This window comes from Canis lupus, chromosome 6 (genome assembly GCF_048164855.1).
Source record: "Canis lupus baileyi chromosome 6, mCanLup2.hap1, whole genome shotgun sequence".
In the NCBI taxonomy this organism is placed as follows: Eukaryota; Metazoa; Chordata; class Mammalia; order Carnivora; family Canidae; genus Canis; species Canis lupus.
Window position 1 is genome coordinate 47,007,534 of NC_132843.1, and position 22,473 is coordinate 47,030,006.

The 22,473-nt window shown below is 37.5% G+C and overlaps 1 protein-coding gene and 2 long non-coding RNA genes across 24 annotated transcripts in view; 2 read left to right on the forward strand and 1 right to left on the reverse strand.

The window, feature by feature from the left end:
- The window catches only part of LOC140635550 (uncharacterized), a 44,736-nt gene extending 41,152 nt beyond the window's left edge, over window positions 1-3,584 (forward strand). For 2 of the 3 annotated variants that reach the window (XR_012032874.1, XR_012032875.1), the window contains exons 6-7: window positions 477-610; window positions 802-3,584. This is a non-coding gene — a long non-coding RNA (uncharacterized lncRNA). The remainder of the gene's footprint in view (window positions 1-476; window positions 611-801) is intronic. The other variant, XR_012032877.1, reaches the window with a different exon arrangement.
- The window catches only part of SDCCAG8 (SHH signaling and ciliogenesis regulator SDCCAG8), a 235,448-nt gene that overhangs the window by 149,254 nt on the left and 63,721 nt on the right, over window positions 1-22,473 (reverse strand). For 16 of the 17 annotated variants that reach the window (XR_012032860.1, XR_012032861.1, XR_012032862.1 and 13 more), the window contains 3 exons: window positions 17,799-17,951; window positions 7,809-7,943; window positions 3,199-3,315 (listed from right to left, as the gene is read on the reverse strand). Coding sequence is in view for 13 of the 17 variants with exons in the window: in XM_072830371.1 (XP_072686472.1) it covers window positions 3,199-3,315; window positions 7,809-7,943; window positions 17,799-17,951 (405 nt within the window). In the remaining 4 variants the exon portion in view is untranslated. The remainder of the gene's footprint in view (window positions 1-3,198; window positions 3,316-7,808; window positions 7,944-17,798; window positions 17,952-22,473) is intronic. The other variant, XM_072830366.1, reaches the window with a different exon arrangement.
- The window catches only part of LOC140635546 (uncharacterized), a 32,604-nt gene continuing 24,465 nt past the window's right edge, over window positions 14,335-22,473 (forward strand). For all 4 annotated transcript variants that reach the window (XR_012032867.1, XR_012032869.1, XR_012032870.1 and 1 more), the window contains exons 1-3: window positions 14,335-14,481; window positions 20,240-20,343; window positions 21,114-21,160. This is a non-coding gene — a long non-coding RNA (uncharacterized lncRNA). The remainder of the gene's footprint in view (window positions 14,482-20,239; window positions 20,344-21,113; window positions 21,161-22,473) is intronic.

The following is a 22,473-nucleotide window of genomic DNA, read 5'->3' on the forward strand; positions in this document are numbered from 1 at the left end:
AGGATATGATGATTGGGGTTGCTGCATGGTGGCCAACTTCCCTTATATAGTTTGCTATAGGATAAATTCATATTTCTTTAGAATGATGATGTGGCACATTATAAATATAGAGCACAATCAAAACATATGTAGGAAATTTAATATGACAACGGTAGATAAAGAAAGTTGAAATTTTTCTAAGATATCCCTTTATTTCCTATTAAAGAAGATAAAAACCATAACATTCTGACATATAAAAACACACCTGAATGTCTGGTTTGAATAAAATAAACCAGCTTTATAAAGCAGAGATTGTGGAGATGGTCAGAGAAGTCTGAGTATGGGCTGGGCATTATAAAATATTAAAGAATTATTGTTAGTGTTGTCAAGTGAGATGACGACATAGTGATTATGAAAAAAATCCCTCATAGACACACATCGAGGGATTCATTGGTGAAATAATATCATGTCTGAGATCTTCCTCAAATACTTTTCAGCAAAAGGAGCAACAGAGGAAGGAGACAGAAGAGAATGTGGAAGAGAAGATGAAGAAACAGACAATGACAAAATGAGAAGGAGAGGAAAAAAACATGAGATAGATGGAATAGGATTGGCAAAATGATGAACTGAGGTGATGGAAATATGGGAATTCATTATAACCTCCTTTTCATATGTTTTTCAATTCCCATAATGGATTCTGTGTGTGCATGTACGTGTGTACCTGTTGCCTAGAAAAATTTTCAAATAAAAACTGGGGCACGGATTTTTCATTTTCCTCCATACCAAATGTCTTTTTTTTTTTTTTTTTTTTTCTGGTGCAAGAAGTATCCTCTCAGGCTGACAGGAGTGCTCTACACTGAAGAGATACAAAGGAGTTGATGGGAAGGATAATTCGCCCATGAGTTCCTGACACAATATAAAGAAGAAAAAGAGAAAGTGGGAGGAAGAGATCGCTATTGTTATTCCCCTAACCCTTCCTTCTAATTATGCCAGAGTCAAGGCTCGGGTCACAAAGAAAATGATTTTGGTGGTCAACCATTTGCCCTATTTTGTCTACATCAAAAAAAGCCCTTGTTCTTACCACATTCCAATCTCACAGTTTCCCACCTACTTTAAAAATATATCAAGAGGCCAGATTAACAAAAATATGAATAAAATGACTAGATCACAAGGAACGCTTTGTTTGTAAACTGAGAGATGGCCTTCTTGTGATGCTGAATTGTATGATGTGTAACACTTTAAAAGTTAAATACACTTTATATTATTGTAAGTATTTCTGATAAATGTTCAACATACCCAGCTTTTAAAAGTTGAATGTAAATTTCTCTCTTGAGTGCAGATGGTGGCCAAGCAAAGTAGCTCTTTGGTCTTACAGACAGAAGGTCAGGTCATGGCTGAAAGACCAAAGAACAATTGCTGCTTTGCTCCTCCAGATCATCCGTGGAATGAGACACTACCACTTTCTTTTCTGAAACTGTCTGTTCAATACAAAATAGTTACAAAGAGTACCTATAAGATTTCCTCACATTCTGTCCAAGAGAAAATGATAACAAGCACATCACATCACAAACATCTTGTAATCATTCTGAGGGTTTATTTCTAACCCTCTGACCTCCTAAGAAGGCACATCTTTATCTAAAACAACACTAGAAATCATTATGAAAACTGCTAATGTTTCACTATTTAGCAGGAAATGTTTACAAATGAAAACAGCTCCTTTTAAAATCCTGTAACTTCAGATCATTACTGGTTAATTGCAATGAGCTATATCTCTGAAAGACAAATATTGCAAATACTTCTACACATTATTTACAAGTGATATGATAATCTTACTATTCCAACAGTGTTTTTCTTCCTAGAACATTATCTTCTAATTTTAAATAACTCACTCTTCCTATTTTTTTTCCAGTTAGTCCAAGTCGGTATATTGGGCAGATACTATAGAATAATACAAAAGTATATAACAATGCTAGGTAGCATACCAAGATGATACTTTTTTTTTTTTTTTTAAAGTCATAATATATCAGGAAAGGAAAGGAAAGTTCTATTTGGTTTGGTAGTGCTAAACCTTTAGTCGCCGATAGAGAGAATTTACAATTCCACTATCAGGCACGCCCCCAACTGGATGCAATAAAAGAGTTTAAATATCTGTATGTGTTAATAATGAAAATTCTGAAAATTAAAACTCCTAACACTCTGAATATAGTGGTACTAAAGCAGAATCTGATTTTGGTTGTTCAGATATTTATTTAGTGCTAGGAATTTCAGTTATGACTTGAAAAACTATTTCAAGTACTAAATTTCATTATCACTTTAATTTTTAATACTTTTCCCAATTGTCTTCTCATCGCCTGAATGAAGAGTTGAGCGGGTTGAAAGGGAAAAAAGATGCTGGAAAGTATGATAAACAGCTATGAACTAGAAATATATTTGAAAAATTTACTTTTACATTTACCTACTTTTAAATTGTGATTTTTAAAAAATATTGACACTGAGAATTCATTTTAATTGAATAGATTTAACAATCTGCTTTCGTTGAATATAGAGAATGAAAGCCTTTGATGTTCTGTACTGTAACACAAAAATAGAAAATCCAAAGTAAGTCCATTAGAACTGCCTCTCAAAACTTTATCCATGTCGTCAATTAAAATTGGAGTATCTACACGATCTTAACACAGATATAACATAAAACATCTGTTCAACTGAAATGAAGTAAGCAGCATTTTTTCCTAACATTTTTAATTTCCCTGTATTTAAGGCTTCTTGAGCAAAAGTATTCATGGTTATCTTAGTTAAAACTGGTTTCACTCTGCCAACAATCAATTTGATTGACATATTTACATATCAACTCATCTCATCTTACAAATTTTAAACTTTTTCACTTAAAATTGGATTCAAGTTGGCATCTTTCAAGAACTTTATGTACGTATATTTTAGGTTCAAACCGTGCATTAGAACATTTTTTTTTTTACTTTTGTAAGTAATAGATACACATATCCAAATGTATATTTATGACCTGTCAGATTGGGATTTTATATGCAGGCAGTTGTATTCTCACCATCTCATGTGAAAGGTGATAATTTTAGGCAACTATAAATGAAATTCTTTTAATAGTATACACTGGATTGTTCCATTAGTTAGAAGCAATATAATAGAAATAAATAACTTACGTCTTTAATTATGTCTTTAATTATTGCAGTTATACTTGTCATCTCTTACCTCATCTTTAATTTCAAGATCCCTTTTAGTTTTTGTTCTGTACTCTCTGTGCTCCTTCTCTGCCTCATCTTTCTCCATTTTGGTTTTATTCAACTGATAGCGCATTTCCCCGCACACCTGTTAGATTGTAAAAACTAGATCAATAGCTGCGGGATTCTACCAGGCAATGCCTGCAATTAGATCTTTTGGTGCCCCCTAGAGGTCATATAAATAAAATACAATAGAACTTTCCTAAGAAGAGGATTTTCTGTTAGAATATTCAATTTATTCTGTTAAGATGTGAAGGTAGTATCAGGTATTACCAGGTTTAACAATTTCAAATTATTATAAATAAATGTATAACTAAGAAACTTAATGAATGTTCCCAAGACTTTTTGTGTAATATAACAGCTTCAATTGCATATTATCATCCAAAATGCACTATCATCTCCATCTTACGTAGATAAAATCATTAATTAAAATATTAAGCTATGTGAATATTCATTCAAATTGTTATGGTTAAATATACATTCTATATAATAAACTTCTCCTTTAAAGATTTGATGAGTTAGGCTTTATTTAAACTTTTGGGTGCTTTATTTCCTTCAAAAATAAAGGAATTTTTCTCTCTGCTAAGAGGCTATATGGTATTTAGGTGCATAGTAGAACACAGTATTTATTATGATCTTTGTAGATAATGTCAATCTTATGCACAGTGTGATATATGTAAGTTAATAAACCCTGTCCAGTAAAAGTCATGGACTGGAACCATGCACTCTGCATTTATAACTGTAGCATTCAACATAAAAGGAAATACACATTTAGGTGAAATTATTTTAATATATCATTAAATAATGAATACACAGAGCATCTTAAAAGTGTTATATATCATCCTTAATATGATTTTTTTTTCAATCCAGGGTCTCTACAGACAGGTAAATATATGTGGAAAATGCAATTAGCAGATAAATCTAAAAAAAATAAAAAACAAATTATGAGTCTTTGAGACAATTGAGAACCTACAGAAAGGTTAATACACAAGTCTTCCAATTCAGGCTCTGACTTACAAATATAAGTTATAAAAAATCATGTATCATCCAATGGTTATAGTTGCTTGAAACTTTTCAATTTTGGTATTTCTCCAAAACTGATGATTGGAACTTCAGAAATTAGTTTTATCATTATTGAGATATTAGAATCTTATAAAACCTCTATCTATGTCCCATGTTCAAATAAAAAAAACCTTTGAAAAATAAACAAATCTGTATCTAAAGGTTATAGTGACAAAACAGAGGAGATAGTTTCTCCCCATTGGCCCTCAAAATGCTGGAAAAAGAATAAAATTACAAAAAATTTGATTTGAAATTGAAATGCCCTGAATGTGTCAGAGCTGATCCCTCTCATTGTAAAGAAAAAAAACCTAGTAATTTACAGAAAGTTATTAATTTTAAAGCTAGATAAAGTTTAAAATTTAGATGACAGAAAAAAATTAGAGGGGCCCTAATTTGCTTGCTACCTTATTCTTATCACAATCTATTTGATTTAAATACATGAATGAAATGAAAAAATCCAAATCAATAACATCAAAAAATAATAATTACACAGCCCTGGTGCTTCAAACCTAATACTAATACATAATTATTGTATATTATTATATGTCTAGGCATTAAGTTTTATTTAATATCAACTTATCCCTTAATTTTATTTTAAAGGTTCCCTTGCCTTCCTACTTTCACTTTAGCATCTGCTAAGTTTATCCATAACCCTTAGGTTTACCTAAAATAAACTGACAAATTAAATCGAAGTAAAATGATATCTCATGGTTGGAGCCACTTCAGGCATGCTTCTGATGCTTGAGTCTTTCTGGACAGTTATAAAGACAAAGGAACCATATTTTTTTTATATGAATTTATTTTTTATTGGTGTTCAACTTGCCAACATATAGAATAACACCCAGTGCTCATCCCGTCAAGTGCCCACCTCAGTGCCCATCACCCAGTCACCCCCACCCCCCACCCACTTCCCCTTCCACCACCCCTAGTTCCTTTCCCAGAGTTAGGAGTCTTTCATGTTCTGTCTCCCTTTCTGATATTTCCCACTTATTTTTTCTCCTTTCCCCTTTATTGCCTTTCACTATTTTTTATATTCCCCAAATGAATATAATGAGCATATAATGTTTGTCCTTCTCCAACTGACTTATTTCACTCAGCATAATACCCTCCAGTTCCATCCACATCGAAGCAAATCGTGGGTATTTGTCGTTTCTAATGGCTGAGTAATATTCCATTGTATACATAAACCACATCTTCTTTACCCATTCATCTTTCGATGGACACCGAGGCTCCTTCCACACTTTGGCTATTGTGGACATGGCTGCTATAAACGTTGGGGTGCAGGTGTCCCGGCGTTTCATTGCATCTGTATCTTTGAGGTAAATCCCCAGCAGTGCAATTGCTGGGTCGTAGGGCAGATCTATTTTTAACTCTTTAAGGAACCTCCACACAGTTTTCCAGAGTGGCTGCACCAGTTCACATTCCCACCAACAGTGCAAGAGGGTTCCCCTTTCTCCACATCCTCTCCAACATTTGTGGTTTCCTGCCTTGTTAATTTTCCCCATTCTCACTGGTGTGAGGTGGTATCTCATTGTGGTTTTGATTTGTAGTTCCCTGATGGCAAGCGATGCGGAGCATTTCCTCATGTGCTTGTTGGCCATGTCTATGTCTTCCTCTGTGAGATTTCTCTTCATGTCTTTTGCCCATTTCATGATTGGATTGTTTCTTTGCTGTTGAGTTTAATAAGTGCTTTATAGATCTTGGAAACTAGCCCTTTATCTGATACATCATTTGCAAATATCTTTTCCCATTCTGTAGGTTGTCTTTTAGTTTTGTTGACTGTATCCTTTGCTGTGCAAAAGCTCTTATCTTGATGAAGTCCCAATAGTTCATTTTTGCTTTTGTTTCTTTTGCCTTCGTGGATGTATCTTGCAAGAAGTTACTGTGGCCGAGTTCAAAAAGGGTGTTGTCTGTGTTCTCCTCTAGGATTTTGATGGAATCTTGTCTCACATTTAGATCTTTCATCCATTTTGAGTTTATCTTTGTGTATGGTGCAAGAGAATGGTCTAGTTTCATTCTTCTGCATGTGGATGTCCAATTTTCCCAGCACCATTTATCGAAGAGACTGTCTTTTTTCCAGTGGATAGTCTTTCCTGCTTTGTCGAATATTAGTTGGCCATAAAGTTGTGGGTCCACTTCTGGGTTCTCTATTCTATTCCATTGATCTATGTGTCTGTTTTTGTGCCAGTACCACACTGTCTTCATGACCACAGCTTTGTAGTACAACCTGAAAGCTGGCATTGTGATGCCCACAGCTATGGTTTTCCTTTTTAAAATTCCCCTGGCTATTTGGGGTCTTCTCTGATTCCACACAAATCTTAAAATAATTTGTTTCAACTCTCTGAAGAAAGTCCATGGTATTTTGATAGGGATTGCATTAAACATGTAAATTGCCAGAGGAGCCATCTTTACTGTACACATTCCAACAGAAAGTTCTCTCCCTACATGGACTGAATGCTCTCACCACCAGCTTTCCCCCATATATCTGGATTAGCCACTGCTAGCCCTTTACACACATTCCCATACTTCTACCCCTACCTCCACATAAACATATTGATGATATTGGCAAATAAGGTATTTTTAAACTTTTACATTAGCTAGTTTGAATTTTAGAAAGTAAATGGAGAATTATAGAAATTCAAGTCAAGAAAAGAAAAATGCTTTGTTTCTTCTATATATTAAAGATAATTTTACTTACTAAATTATAAAGTAACAAAGGCATTACATATGTGTCAACATTTAGGAAAATACATTGATAAGTAAAATGCTGTATGAAAAGGGCACACATTTCAAACAAAATTACCTGTGTCATTTTGACCTGTGTATATTGATAATAAAAAATCAATTGGTTTAATTTATTACATTATGCATGCCTGTATTTAGTTTCTTAGTTTTAAAGCAACTGATCACTGAAATCTACATGGACTTCTAGCATTTCCTAAATGTGTACCTTACAGTAATCAGCCAAGACTACTAAACATTTTAGTTTTTGGTTCACAAGTTTGTGATGCCAATAGCACAGACACTGTGATATTTTAAAGTATAAATTTAGGGACCAATAAAATAAGACACTCAGTATTGGAACCTTGATTTTAGAGCCCAGGTCTGAGAGGAATGGGACATGGAGAATTTTTTATGTTAAACACACTCTTCGTGTGGTGAATAAATCTCTTTTTCTACAATTGTGGAGGCCAAACCAATGCTAGTTCTGGCAAACATTTCTCCTGTTTAATACAGAAATGTAAGTTTTATCAAATATTAAGTATTAAAGTAATGAAACTTGCTTTTTGACAAGTCCGTCTCAGCAACTTATCCTTGGGTTCAAGGATATTATTTGTTCTAATTAATCTTTTGTATTTGCAACACCCATCAGAGGGCTTGCCCGTAATAGGTAAACGCTTGCTTAATGAACTTCATGTGGACTTTTACTATCTTAAATAACAAAATTTTTCTATTTCAAACTGCTTTCTGGGCCTCATACATTAGGAAAAAATTAGAAACTAAAATCTCACTTTGTACCTTTGTGGCCTCCATTTCCTTGGAAGCAAGATGGTTTTGAATTCCCTCTAGTTGATTAATAGCTGAAATCTTCTCTCTTGTAATCTTTTCAACCTGGGCCTCCAGTTGTGCAATATTTTGAGACAGGGACAACATCTATAAGAGGAAATAAAAGTCCTAAACAATAATGTCATTTGACAAAATAAATATTAAGAACATTGATTTCTCAGCCATAAAAGAGTGAGATTTTGCCTGTGCAACAACATGGATGGACCTAGAGAGTATAATGCTAAGTGGAATAAGTCAGAGAAAGACAAATACCATATGATTTCACTCATTTCTGGAATTTAAGAAATAAAACAAAGAAAAAAAAGAGAAAGACACAGACTTTTAAATACAGAGAACAGGTGGTTCCCAGAGGGGAGGTGGGTAGAGGATGGGTGACACAGATGAAGGGGATTAAGGGTATACTTATCTGGATGAGCACTGAGCAATGTATAGAACTGCTGAATCATTATTTTATATACCTGAGACTAATATACTATGTAAAAAAAAAAAAAATCTGGGATCCCTGGGTGGCGCAGTGGTTTGGCGCCTGCCTTTGGCCCAGGGCGCGATCCTGAAGACCCGGGATCGAATCCCACGTCGGGCTCCCGGTGCATGGAGCCTGCTTCTCCCTCTGCCTGTGTCTCTGCCTCTCTCTCTCTCTCTCTCTCTCTCTCTCTCTGTGCCTATCATAAATAAATAAATAAATAAATTTAAAAAAAAATCTTAAATTAATGGGAGTCTCTGCATGGCCACTTCACTTAAGTCATTTCTCTGTGGATTGGGTATGTCAATTTTTCCACTTCCTCAACTCACCCATTCCCCTATGACTTAAATATGTATTTCCTTTTTTTTTTAATTTTTATTTATTTATGATAGTCACAGAGAGAGAGAGAGAGAGGCAGAGGGAGAAGCAGGCTCCATGCACCGGGAGCCCGACGTGGGATTCGATCTCGGGTCTCCAGGATCACACCCTGGGCCAAAGGCAGGTGCCAAACCGCTGGGCCACCCAGGGATCCCTGTATTTCCTTTTCATTCATTCTCTGGTCTCTACCCTCATTTTGAGAACATGTAACAAGATGATAAAATCAAAATCTGGGTTGAAACTTTAAGGTTATAATCCTATAAATTGTAGAGGGGATTAATATGAATAAATTTCAGTTGAGGTCAAGAAATCAAAGAAGTCTTGGGGAACCTGGGTGGCTCAGTCAATTGGGCATTGGACTCTTGGTTTTGGCTCAGGTCATGATCTCAAGGTCCTGGGATGGAGCCCCACATTGGGCTCCCTGCTCAACAGGGAGTCTGCTTGAGGGTTCTCTCTCTCCCTCCCTCTATCCCTCCCCCTGCTTGCTCTCTCTCTCAAATGAACAAATAAATCTTTTGGGGAGACTGGATAGCTCAGTCAGTTAAGTGTTAGACTCTTGATTTTAGTTCAGGTCCTGATCTCAGGGTCATGAGATCGACACCCCCTCCCCTAGTTGAGCTTCATGCTCAGCAGGGAGCCTGCTTAAGATTTTCTCTTCTCCCTCTCCATCTGCCCCTCCCCCCCCCCCACTCTCTCTCTCAAATAAATCTTTTAGAAAAGGAATAAATCAGGGATCCCTGGGTGGCTCAGCGGTTTAGCACCTGCCTTTGGCCCAGAGCATGATCCTGGAGTCCTGGGATCGAGTTCCACATCGGGCTCCCTGCGTGGAGCCTGCTTCTCCCTCTGCCTATGCCTCTGCCTCTCTCTCTCTCTCTCTCTGTTTCTTATGAACAAATACATTAAAACTCTTTTAAAAAAAGAGAAAGAAAATGAATAAATCTTTGTAAAAAATCAGAGATGTCTTTTTTTTTTAAGATTTTATTTATTTATTCATGAGAGATACAGAGAGAGGCAGAGACAGAAGCAGGCTCCATCCAAGGAGCCTGATATGGACTTGATTCCGGGACTCTGGGATCACGCCCTGAGCTAAAGGCAGATGCTCAACCACTGAGCCATCCAGGCATCCCAATCAGAGAAGTCTTAAACCCTTAAGGACATAAAGACTGGTTGGGAGACCTGGAGAGGCAGATATCTTTAGAGAGAACAGAGGTTCAGTGGATCCTACTACCATCACTCCAGCACCAATAAAGAAGGCTCTGTGCACTTTCCTTGCTATAAAACTCCACTAGCCCTCCTGTTATCTAGCTACTGCTATTCCTCCTCTAAGCCATTACCCCCTCTCCTTCGGAAGGTTTCTTTGACCTCTTGCTCCCAGCACAAAATAGGAGCCCCTTCACACACAGAGGGTTGCTATTCAGCTATTGTGTACTGGGACAGCCATGTCTGCTGTTTGCAGCTGGCATCCATTCTCATGGATTGCTGCCCATGTAGGCTGGTGGTTTAATATCTTGACTCTCACTCTGGCATGCGCTGCCACAACCACCTCTATATATTTCCATCACACTGCAACCTGCAAAGTCCGCATACTTCCAGCCTGTACTTATCTGTTTAGACAACTGTTTAGTTGTCTATTTCCTCCTTAGACTACAAGTTCCTCAAGGGCATGTTCCTCAAGAGAGACTGATCGTTTGATGAATGAGTAGATCATTGGAATAAACAACTTTCCTAAGGAGCCATGCACTCTATGGATGTCAGGTCCTTAGCTTTTATCCAAGGGTGAGAAATGCTTTCTAGATCTTAGATTTAACCTTTATAATTTTTTCATTTGCAATTACATTTTACTCTGCTCCAGGAAGTCAAAATTTCCTGGACTCTTAATTTCTTATTTGTATTAGCAGTTTTTTTTTTTAATCTTTTTTTTTTAATTTTTATTTATTTATGATAGTCACACAGAGAGAGAGAGAGAGGCAGAGACATAGGCAGAGGAAGAAGCAGGCTCCATGCACCGGGAGCCCGACGTGGGATTCGATCCTGGGTCTCCAGGATCACGCCCCGAGCCAAAGGCAGGCGCTAAACCGCTGCGCCACCCAGGGATCCCTGTATTAGCAGTTTTAAAGCAAAGAAGAAATGCTACTTTCCTTGAGACGGAAACACATAGAGACACCTACCAGTTTTTAATCTGTTAAAAAAGAGCTCGTAACAAAATTGAAATATTTAAAATCTACTGTTGTACACTGACAAGGGTGGGAATTCAGTTTTACAACTGAATTCAATAACACAAAGTTTGTGATAAAAATCAAGATTGCCTTTGAATTATGTAACAAGCTAAAGTTGACACGTGAAAATAATGAGCCCTGGTAGTGATTTTTCTAATTAAATGGTAGATGTACTCATTAACTTTCCTGGAGATTGTGGAGAATTGTATGTTTGACTTATGGCTGTTTACATGTCCTTCTTATCATTAAAAGTCTGGTTAAAAATATAATTTGCACATAAAATTATTAATACGAAGTTACAAACTATGCTAATACACACTGCAATCTGAACCCTAAATTGAAAGTCAAAAGACGTTAAATATAACAAATAAAGAGATTACTTTATATCCTTAATTTAAAATTCAAGTTTATGAGTATCCATATTATGAATATAATTATAGCTTTTCTGGAACCATACAACAGCAGCAAACTTTAATTACCAGCTACTAAAAAATCATACTTATGTGAAGATGTATCTTATGGTAAATATATTAACATTGGTGGTTTTTGAAGTAAATATGCAGACATTTACTTGCTAATTGTAAATTCCAAGTCAGTTTCTATTATAAGCATGTAACAAATCACACTCCTTCCATCTGATTCCCTCCCTCTGCCACCCATCACTTCTTTCCTCTGCCCACTACCTGTCTGCTCCCTCCTGTCACCCACTTCCTGAGGCCTCCGCTCCTGTTGTCACACCTTCTTTTTCCCCACGCCCACCATCTGGAAGTCAACATTACACTGCAGGAGCTTCTCCATCCACATCTGTTGCGGAGACAGAAGTACCGCAGACAGCTGCAACACTGCTGGATGTCCAGGGCGTTGACATCAGGTAAGTCCTTTAAACTTTGACAGGGGCAAGCAAGAGACAAGGACACCCAGGCTGGGAGAGCTTGATGGAACTCTCTAGACTACAGCAGTCCCTAGTGTCCTGAACATGGTATAATGTGGTCCTCCCTATATAACAGGTGCAAGAATGAAGGATTCTATGAAAAAATGTATAGACCAAAGGGGGCGCTCACTAATATGATAAATGACTGAACTAACAAACCGGGGCTCAGCGCAGCCAAGGACCATCATTGAAGACAACAAACAAACTCACAGCAAGTACTGTTCATGGGGGGATGATTCAAAATCTGTCTAGGTAGAAGACATCTGCTCTCTTTGAGCTTCCCACACACACACAGAAATTAATGAGAACGAGTCAGAAGAAAAAAAAGAAAAATAATAAAAAGAGAAAAAAAGTCTAAAAGTCTTCACAAGCATTCCTGACTGCTCAGAAAGTGGGGGCAGGGGATGCTTGCTTTACCCTAACTACAGAGCTCTCACAATGTTAGGATGAATTGTTCAGTCTCCCTCTTAGAATAACTTCCTAAGCCAGGCAGTATGATGTACATTCTCTCTTTTTCATCACCTTGAAGGATGAATTATATTGAATTAATTTTCAGTTGAAAAAATGAGATTCAGAAAATTAAGGAATCTGCCTAAATTCATTCAAAAGCTAATGAATAAAAAGTAAAGCCGGGCTTTATAGTAAAAAATGTCTGCTTTGCTAATAGAAAGGTCTAAGAAATCTATCCCATTACCCTGTTTCTCTTTCTCCAGAGTAAGAATGATAGTAGCCTTGAGCTAAAAGTTATTAAATGTCCACTCTAAGCCAGGTATATTAGGTCCTTTCGAAACATTTGTACTTAATCTTACCAATTCCTTGAGTAGATTAACTCTATTACTTACTCCTCTGAAATTTGAAAGGTTAAAAGAATTGTTCAAGGTCACAGGAAGGTCGAACTGGATTCAACTCTAAACCCTTCGACTCTTACTGCCATATCCTGGTGACAGCACTTGCCTGAGTGCTAGGACCACTTTCAATGAATGTCTTTTTTTTTTTTTTAAGATCTTATTTACTCATGAGAAACACACACACACACACAGAGAAGGAGATAGAGATAGAGAGAGAGAGAGAGAGAGGCAGAGACACAGGCAGAGGGAGAAGCAGGCTCCACGCAGGGAGCCTGAAGTGGGACTTGATCCCGGGACTCCAGAATCAGGCCCTGGGCTGAAGGTGGCGCTAAACCGCTGAGCCACCTGGGCTGCCCCTAGGACCACTTTCAGCTCTTTATTCAGACACTTTATTTAGGGTAGGACCTTGAGATTAAATGCCAGCCAAGGCTTATTCCGGGCAAAACTCAAAATGAATCAGACTCAGACATACATTTTACTTCTGTTGCTGCTTTTATTCGTGAAATAATTATCAGTGTAAGAAAGTGGTGCTGTTACACGAGAGCACCTGGAATATAGCGGCACTTCCAGTCTTTTTTTGTCCTCCCTTATCAGCAATTCTCAGCTCCATGTTTGTATATGGTAGAACTATTCAGCAAGGCAAAAAGTTTCCACTCTTCCAACCCAGAAGAGTCTCCCACACATGAATAATAGCTGGTCTTTGCTATTGGTCCTATTCTCTGTCACACACACAACACTCAATTCACAAAGTTACCTCTACTCCATGCCATACTTGTTGTAGCCAGCATTCCTCGCCCCATACTTTACATTTCTGAGTCCTACCTGCACTTTGACACTCAGTTAAAACACTACCTTCCTCACAAAATCATCCATGATCTCTTGCAGACATAGGCCATCCTGATCCTCTGAATTCACAAAATCTTAGCCAGACCTTTCCAATGGCACAGGGTCTTTTTCTATATATATTTGTCATTTTTTCATTCAACAAATATATGTGGAGCACATTTTATATGAGTGGGATGTGCCAAATGATGACAATGTTAACCAACCACATATTCAAAGGACTCACAGTAAATTGGGAGAGAAAAATGATGCAGTAAGAATTTGCAATTAATTGAGTTATAGGAGCCCATAGGAGGGGCTCTCAATTCATCTCTGGGAGCAGGTTTTATCAAAAACCCTGAAGGATCAGTTATAAAGGGCACAGGGCAGAGGATTTCTCTAGGTAAGGGACAAAGCACATACAAAATCCTGAAATGAAAAAACAGTATGGCAGATTGGTATGTTTGCAGTGGAGTTAGTGTGGTAGGTCAGTATGGTGATGGTGGCAGTACAAGAAAGAAAAGTGAAGGGAGATGAGATAGGAGAGCTGAAGAGAGGAAGGGAAACGTAGAATTTTCAGGCAATGCTGAAGAATCCTAAATTTTATTCAAGGGGTTGCAGGGAGACATGAAAGGATTTTAAAGCAAGAGACTGGCGTATTGACATGTTCATTTTAGAAAGATCATCCTGGCTGTGGCTCAGATGAGAAGGCGAGACTGGAAGCAAGGAGAGGTCTTGGGGCTATAGAAATAATCCAGGGGTGAGGTATGAATAGCAGTAGGGTAGAGAGAGAGGGTAATGAAAATTCCTAGGTGCCTGAATCTCTAGAATTTGGTGACCTAATAATGAGCAGGGTGAAGGAGAGAAAGGACACAAGAATGCCAACAAGATTCGGGGGTTGGCAACTGGATGAATAGTGGCTCCTCTGGGAGAAGGAGGATGGGAAGTGAAGCTGGCTCACTTCCAGGTGAGGATGGGAGCTCACCAGAGAGCTGAGGATTTAGGAATCAATTCCATATACGTGAAACTGGGAGACACTGTAATGCCAAAGATCCCAAAATATAAAGCTCTCTGTTAAACTCTAGAACTTTCCATCAAGTTGCTTTCTGGATATGTTTCCTTTCTTGTCTCAAAGGCACTTTAAACTCAGAGCAAACTGAAAGGCACACACCATCATTCTCCCAAATCAAGAAAAATCAAAGAAATCAAGAAAAAATCTTTTAAAGAGAATAAGAACTAAAAAATATTCCCTAAAAATAGTAAAAGGAGGGCTTTGGTGAACATAATGAGGTAAGAGAATGAAGACAACACATACAGACAAACCTTTCAAGAAATTTGCCCATTAAGGGGAAGAGTTAGGAAGGACATGGAATTTACTGAGGTGGCTTCCAACCTTACACTGGAATCACCTGAACAGCTTTAAAAACTGCTGACACTTAAAATCCGACCCACAGTTATGTACACATGTTGGTTTGGGATGCAATGAGATTTTTGGAGCTTCTGTGGAGCCAAGATTGAGAACCACTGGATTAAAAGAGTGTTTATTTTAATGGATGAGAGACTCTTGAACAGATTCTCCTCTGTTCAACCCGACCCTGAGATCATAACAAAGAGGCTGCTGTGAGGGAAAGACAGGATTCAGCGGGGGAGAGGAAGAGGAATGACAGCTATGAGGGGCTGGGTGGCTCAATCAGTTGAGTTTCCAACTTTTGGTTTTGGCTCAGGGCATGATCTCAGGGTCGTGGGACTGAATCCCCTGTCAGGCTCCACGCTCACCTCAGAGTGTGCTTTTGCTCTCCCTCTCCTTCTGCCCCTGCCCTCTCTCAATAAGTAAATAAAATCTTAAAAAAAAAAGAAAAAGAAAGAAAAAGAAAAAGAAAAAGAAAAAGAAAAAGAAAAAGAAATGACCTCCCTTAGGTGGAGGAAGAGAATGGAACTCAGAGCAAGGGGAATGAATTAGCATAAGGCCTCTCCTGTTCTGACAGGGTTGGTATGCCAGTGAGATCTTATTGGAAGGCCCAGGTGAAGGGGAAAATAAGTAGTTGAAGTTTTCAGTTTTCTTTGTTAGGTAAGGCTTTCCACTGAGAATGAGGGGAACGATGGTAGAGTAGATAATTGAGGAGAATAAAAGTAATTTAAAATAGTCCTTGAAAAAGGGCCCAAGATACCATCATGGCCACCTGGACTACGATAATTACCTCCCACCTGATCTCCAGGCATTTGTTCCCATCCTCCTTCCAATCTATGGACAGATGGTACTTCTCAAATATAAATGGCATCATGATGCTGCCCAATTTAAAGCCGTTCAAAGGTTTTCCATTAGTTTTAAAATTTTTTTAATCTTTCACATGGACTTTAAGGCCATTTATGCTTTGGTCCCTGCATACTACTCCAAACTCATCTCCCACTATTGTCCCTACTTCCTATGTTCCCGTCACCTGGGTCTTTAAATTTCTAAAAATTATGATGCTTTTTAGCTTCAAAGTCTGGGTGGTGTCATTTCCCTGGGTCTGAAACTTTCCTTCAACTCTTCACCTGACTATTCCTACTCAACCCTGTTGAGTCTTTCAAAATTTCTTTCTTAGGAAAGTCTTACACAACTGTCCAGACTGGGTCAGGTGTGCCTGTTACATATTCTTATGGTACTCTATACTGTACTTTCTTGCCTTTACTGTGGTGGTAATTACAAACTCACTTATGGAAGTATGTGTTTAATGTCTTCCTCTCTCTTCCTCTGTAAGCAGGACTGCACTGGTCCTGGGACACCCATAGTCCCAGGCCCTCCAGTTACTATCTGTTGAATGTGGAATGAACAGGTGAGAGGAATGTGTGGCAAACTGCTGGAAAGCAGCAAGAGCACCATGGATGTAAAGGCCATGATGCACCGTGGTGTCATCTGCCAGGCTCAGATGGCCCATCCAGGTCAGAGAAGGTAGATGATTAGATTGATAGAGTAAGGTTCTGACAGGCGCCATCTTTCTAAAGGCTGAGACAAGGGGGTTTACAGTAAATGCTTCAGAATCCATAAGACTTAAAATCTCCTGGACAGAATTTGTGATGTTTCTCTTTTCTATATCCTCAGGATTACACACTGCCTTGCACATGACAGATACTCAATAAAAATGTGCTCAATAACGTAATTCTCACACCCTGGAACATTATAATAAAAAAGCATTAAGGGTACAAGCTGTGAGTTGCTTTAAAAATAAAACAAAACATGTTGGGATGCCTGGGTGGCTCAGCGGTTGGGCGCCTGCCTTCCGCTCAGGTCGTGGTCCTGGCATCCAGGATCAAGTCCTGCATCAGGATCCCTGTGGGGAGCCTGCTTTTCCCTCTGCCTATGTCTCTGCCTTTCTCTCAGTCTGTGTCTCTCATGAATAAATACATAAATCTTAAAAAAAAAACATGTTATAGCCCTTTTGGTTATTTTATGGACCATCTTACTCAATTTTCCTCTACCTTAGCAACTTTAAAGATTTATTTATTTTAGAGAGAGTGAGATAGCGGGTGAGCTGGGGGAAGGAGAGGGAAAAGTAGAGAAAGAATCTCAAGCAGACTCCACACTGAATGAGGAGCCCAACTTCGGGCACAATCTCATGACCCTGAGATCATGACCTGATCGAAAACAAAAGTCAGACACTTAACAGACTGAATCACCCAGGTGCCCCCATTGCAGCAACATTAAAGATAGGTTTCAATTCTATATTCCAGTTTGTTACTGTTTTCCAAACAGTGCCCATTTCACATTAGTTGTTACTTTTGCCTTTCATTTCTCCCATCCATGTGTTCATCTGGTTATGTTCATTATCCATTATGCAATTTGTCAGAACCTACTTTGTATGGTGTATATAATTACTTTTTTTGGTTACTTGGTTTCCTACATGTGTTTCATTTTCTGCAAGTCTAATTCGAGAGTGGGGGATACGGTGGGGAGTCATCTCTCCTGGATTTAGACCAGGTTGAAATAAAATCTGGATATCCACAGAGCACCTGCTTTTCTATGACAAACATGAGAGAGGGCATCAAACAGAATGGCGGGATTAATGTATAATTTCACAACTTCCTACCATGGAATCGAACAGATTATTTTATTTGAAGAGGTCTGAGAATATGACAAAACATGGAAAAATGGAAAATTTTTATGAACTCTGAATTATAAGCAATTGACTACTAAGGGGTTTTTAAAATTGAGTGTTCAATTTAAGAGTTGCAGTCCACAGCATCATCAGTGACATCACCACAAACATCTCTGCCACAGCAAGGAACAAATTGAATCCCAAGTACCTTTGATCCCATGTCCTCCCTTTCTTTTGTTATTTCCTTTCTCATCATCTCTTTCTCAGAGGCCCTTTTCTCTTGCTGAGCCGTGAGTTCTTTTTCAAGTCTTTCCGTCTGCCTCTCCAGTTCATTCTTCAACTGTTCACACTGGATTAAAGCCTGCCAGAGTAAGACAGAGGAAATGGGACGTTAGAATTTGAAAAAATAAGAGGGCAATGAGACAATCAAGCTTTAGTTTTATTTAAAATCATCACAACCCACTGTAAAGCCCATTAGAATAATTTTATGTTTGTCAATATCAATTACAGATCTAAACCACAATTCACATGTTAACATTTATTCACCTATTTCAATTTTCACAATTAAGTCCGAATTAACTAAGCAGTAAGAAAATGGTTAATGGACGCTGATGAAGCCACAGATGGGTCCAAATTTTGCAAAAGAGCATCAGAAAAATCAAATGTCCTAATATTTTTCAATTAAATGTCATGTTTATACTAAATGAAATAGGTAAGTATTCAATTTAGCTGACTTTTCATTTGATCATTGTTAAAAATTAGTAAAATCCTTCAAAATTTAAAATGAGATGCATTAGTTATTATATACAGGAATCTATTTTTGACTATCAAATGATCAAGTTTCCTTAAATACAGTAAGATAAGATTTAGTTCACTCTCCTTATAAACATAACTAAAGTAAAAATCAGGTAATAATAAAAAGTTTCGGGGGATCCCTGGGTGGCTGGGCGGTTTAGCGCCTGCCTTTGGCCCAGGGCATGATCCTGGAGTCCTGGGATTAAGTCCCACATCAGGCTCCCTGCATGGAGCCTGCTTCTCCCTCTGCCTGTGTCTCTGCCTCTCTCTCTCTCTCTCTCTCTCTCTCTCTGTGTGTGTGTCTCAGGAATAAATAAAATCTTAAAAAAAGAAAAGAAAATCTTAAAAAAAAAGTTTCAATAAAGAAAGACTCAAAACATTTACTATCTAGTTTCATAAAATGAGAAGTGCCATCTTTCACTGCTCATAATTTGCAAGTTTACAATTGTTTTTTAGTCTTGATTTCCCATTCTGAATTTCTAGAAGTAAAAACTTTCTAACTTCCTTTTAACTACATTCACAGTATCTTCATGTAAAATACCCAATAATTAACTTACTTCAAAATCTCAATTAAAAAAAAAAAAAAAAAACCAATACAGGTAAGGTACTCGACCTAGAGAATCTGAACCATTCTATTGTTTCTTAACCTTATTCCAGTGGCTCTTATACAATATTCACCTCATTCAACCACTATGTTACTCTGAATTGGAAACCCAAGGAAGCAAGTCTCATATGACCTATGAACTGTGTAAGTGTGTATTGAGTTCTATATGTGATAGCTACATTTGTTGTTCATGGTGAGGAAGTGGTCTCAGTAAGCACTGCAAGTTTTATACATAGCTATGCTTCCCTCTGTGAAAGTGATAATAAACACAGACAAATAATCTAGGGTATGTGAATTTGTTTCTCTTCATCTGGAAAGCATTAAACCCTAATCTCTTTCAAATTCTTCTGGGAAGTTTCTGTACTCCTAGGCAGAAAATATAAGGGTAAAACTCAATTGTCTCAGGTTAATTGACAAGCACATATAGTGACTGACAATTGATTCTCCCAGGACTCAGTCCCAAGTATGATCTTAGTCGAGAAGGTCTGGAAAATAAAATTTTCCATTAGATTGTAAAAGAAATGAAAAAGCATAGTTTTTCTATAATTTAAGCCCTTGGAATTTGATATATTATGAATTTTAGATTTTTGTATTTCAGAACACAATTGCTGTTGTGAGAAATATTTTATATGAACCTAATAAAAGTGTTTATAACTTTCACTGATCCAATACCAGTAGCATGAAATAACAAAATGATTATTGATGATAAACCAATATTTCCAATCAGAAGCTTTTTTCATTGCACAAAAACTCAAGAGTCAACATTAATCCAGCACAGAAGCAGTGGAAGGGATGGCTGAAGATCTAAATATCAGGCTGACATGAAGATCAACCAAAGAATCAATTCCAAGAATTCAATTAGTTCGGGAACAAGGACCAGTAACTGATCCTGATAGGATAAGAGGTCTAATGCCAAGGTAAGATGATATAAACAAAAAGTACAAAGCACAAAAGCAAGAAGTTGTAAATCATTCAACACCATTGCTGAAGCCTTCTCCCTATTTGGACTGGCCACCACATAGTGGTGATGATAAGGAAGTATGAAGGCAGAACTTTTCTCTTGATTTTAATATATATGCCTGGTCCCAATGAAGAAAATATTGAGGATCAATAACACTTGAATTTAGAAAAGTGATTTAATCTTTCTAGAGATATCTCTCTTACCATGGACCTCACATATTAGAAGATCATAGCAAACTAAAAAAGTATTTATACACTCTTTGCATTAAAGCTTTACCTTTTCATTCCAGGGCTCCCTCTCCCAGCGTCCAGAATCCCAGCTGATCCAGGACTCCCTGATTCTGCTCATCTATCCATTCCATAAAGGCATAATAACTGAATTCTCACAAGCGAGGTCAGTAAGTGGTCGGTTACAGCTAACTGATAGATCTTCAGAGGGGACGAAGTGGATTTGGGGTCTGTAGCTGCCATTTCTCCCAGTGGCTCCCAAGGGGGTAGCTTCTTTCTTTCCCTGAGCACAGCCCTGTTTTGGGGCAAAAGGCTGTAGCTCTTGGGGAGTTAAATGAATTACACTATTCCCCCCACCCAGTCAACTCAATTGTCAAGGGATCTTTTCTGGGAAGTTTCTTTATTTGTGGTTATTCTATGCTGGCCACATTAACACAGTTTTCAAAACATAATTTATTGGACTTGATATTCCCCTCTTTGGTTCTATTAAACTGAGTATGGGTTACTATTTTAATGGGGTCAAAATGTTTTCTGAAACAAATTTGTATCTAGTCAGCTCAACTTTTTAAAATAGGAAACCTATTTTATGACCTATGAAAGTCCTTCCCAAGTGTGAGGGTTAGGTTTCTAGAAATCTTTGTAATCGAACTAGTCACAACCCAATAATTAAAGACTCATGAAAAACAACAAAATTCACACTTCAAAAATTAAATTTAAAATTCAATTAATTTTAAAATATTTAAAATTTAAAATAAAAACTTGCAAAAGTATTTTCATTTTTATGAACTATAGCCCACAAAACTAAAATGATCATCAATATGTTTTAAGCATTTAACTTATGAACAATAACAACTATTGATTTTTTAATTTATAAACTCTTCTTTGATAAAAAACTGTCTCCCCTTTTCAAGATGTCTATTATTTTTTTTGTGGCAGATAATGTACATATCAAGAAGCAATGGAGCAGCCGGGAAGCTCAGTCAGTTAAGTGTCAATTTTGACTTAAGTCATGATCTCTGGGTCCTGAGTTCAAGCCCCATGGTGGGCTCCCCGCTGAGCATAAAGCTTGCTTAAGATTCTCTCTCCCTCTCCTTCTGCCCCCTCCCAACTCACCCACCCCTTCACCCTACTTGCTCAATCTCTGTCAAAAAAAAAAGGCATTATATTCTCTGCCTGTGCTTGCAATCAAATGATCAATTGTTTTGATCTTTTTAAGTTTAGGTTTCTAAATTTTCATCTTTTTGATTCTGGTGTAGTATAAGAAAAATAATTTGGAAAGGAAAAGAAAAAGGGTTGGGGACATTTATTCAACCTCTCAGGTTTTTGTTTTCTTTTTTTAAAAATCTTCCCTTGGAGTGTTATCTCATTATAGATAAGCTCATGATAACTTCATGTGAAAGCCAACAATTTCCCTTCAAATAGAAGCAAGCAGATCTGAGGCCTACTAAACCTTTTCATCTCTGTAGCTTCACCAAAGCATCACTGCAAAACCTCTACTTTTCTTCTTCATTTCTTCTGAGGATATTTTTTTTTCCACTCTTTTAAAATTACCCCTGGTTGTAATGGCTTGCAATTTTCAAAGAAAACCAAAACAATTTATTGACCACTCACCATGAGCCAGATACTTTGCTAAATGGCTTCCATTGATTAACATATTTAACACTCTTGCTAAATTTTAAGTAGTTCTTACTACTCAGCTAAGGAAACTGTGCAGCTCTGAGACATTAAGTAACTTGCCCAGGATCACAGACCTACTAAGTGGCAGAGCAGAGAGATCTGAGCCAGGGTGGTTCCACGGATGAACTATGCACAGCACTACAGGTTCCCTGTGTTATAGACTTATTTGCTTATAAAATTTCCAAGTGAGGTGCTTGGCTGGCTCAGTGGATTAAGCATCTGCTTTCTGCCGGGGTCAGGGTTCAAGGTCCATATTGGGCTCCCTTCTCAGTGGGGAATCTGCTTCTCCCTCTGCCCCTCCCCCATTCATGCTTACTCTCTCTCAAATAAATAAATAAACAAATAAATAAATAAATAAATAAAATCCTCAGGTGTCTTCACTGCCATCATCAGTGTTAATATAGAACATGAAATAATTCCTTCTGTGCCCTTACTTAGCATGCAATATGCAAACTGGAACACTAGATGGCAACAAATGTCAAGAATATGTAAGAACAAAGTACACAATTCATCAGCTCAACAATCAAGTAGTTTGTTTCAAAATTAAAATATGGATGCCATTTTATGTTTTACTTTCAGAAAGCAAAATTCCTATTATATTTTAACATACCTGAGATAA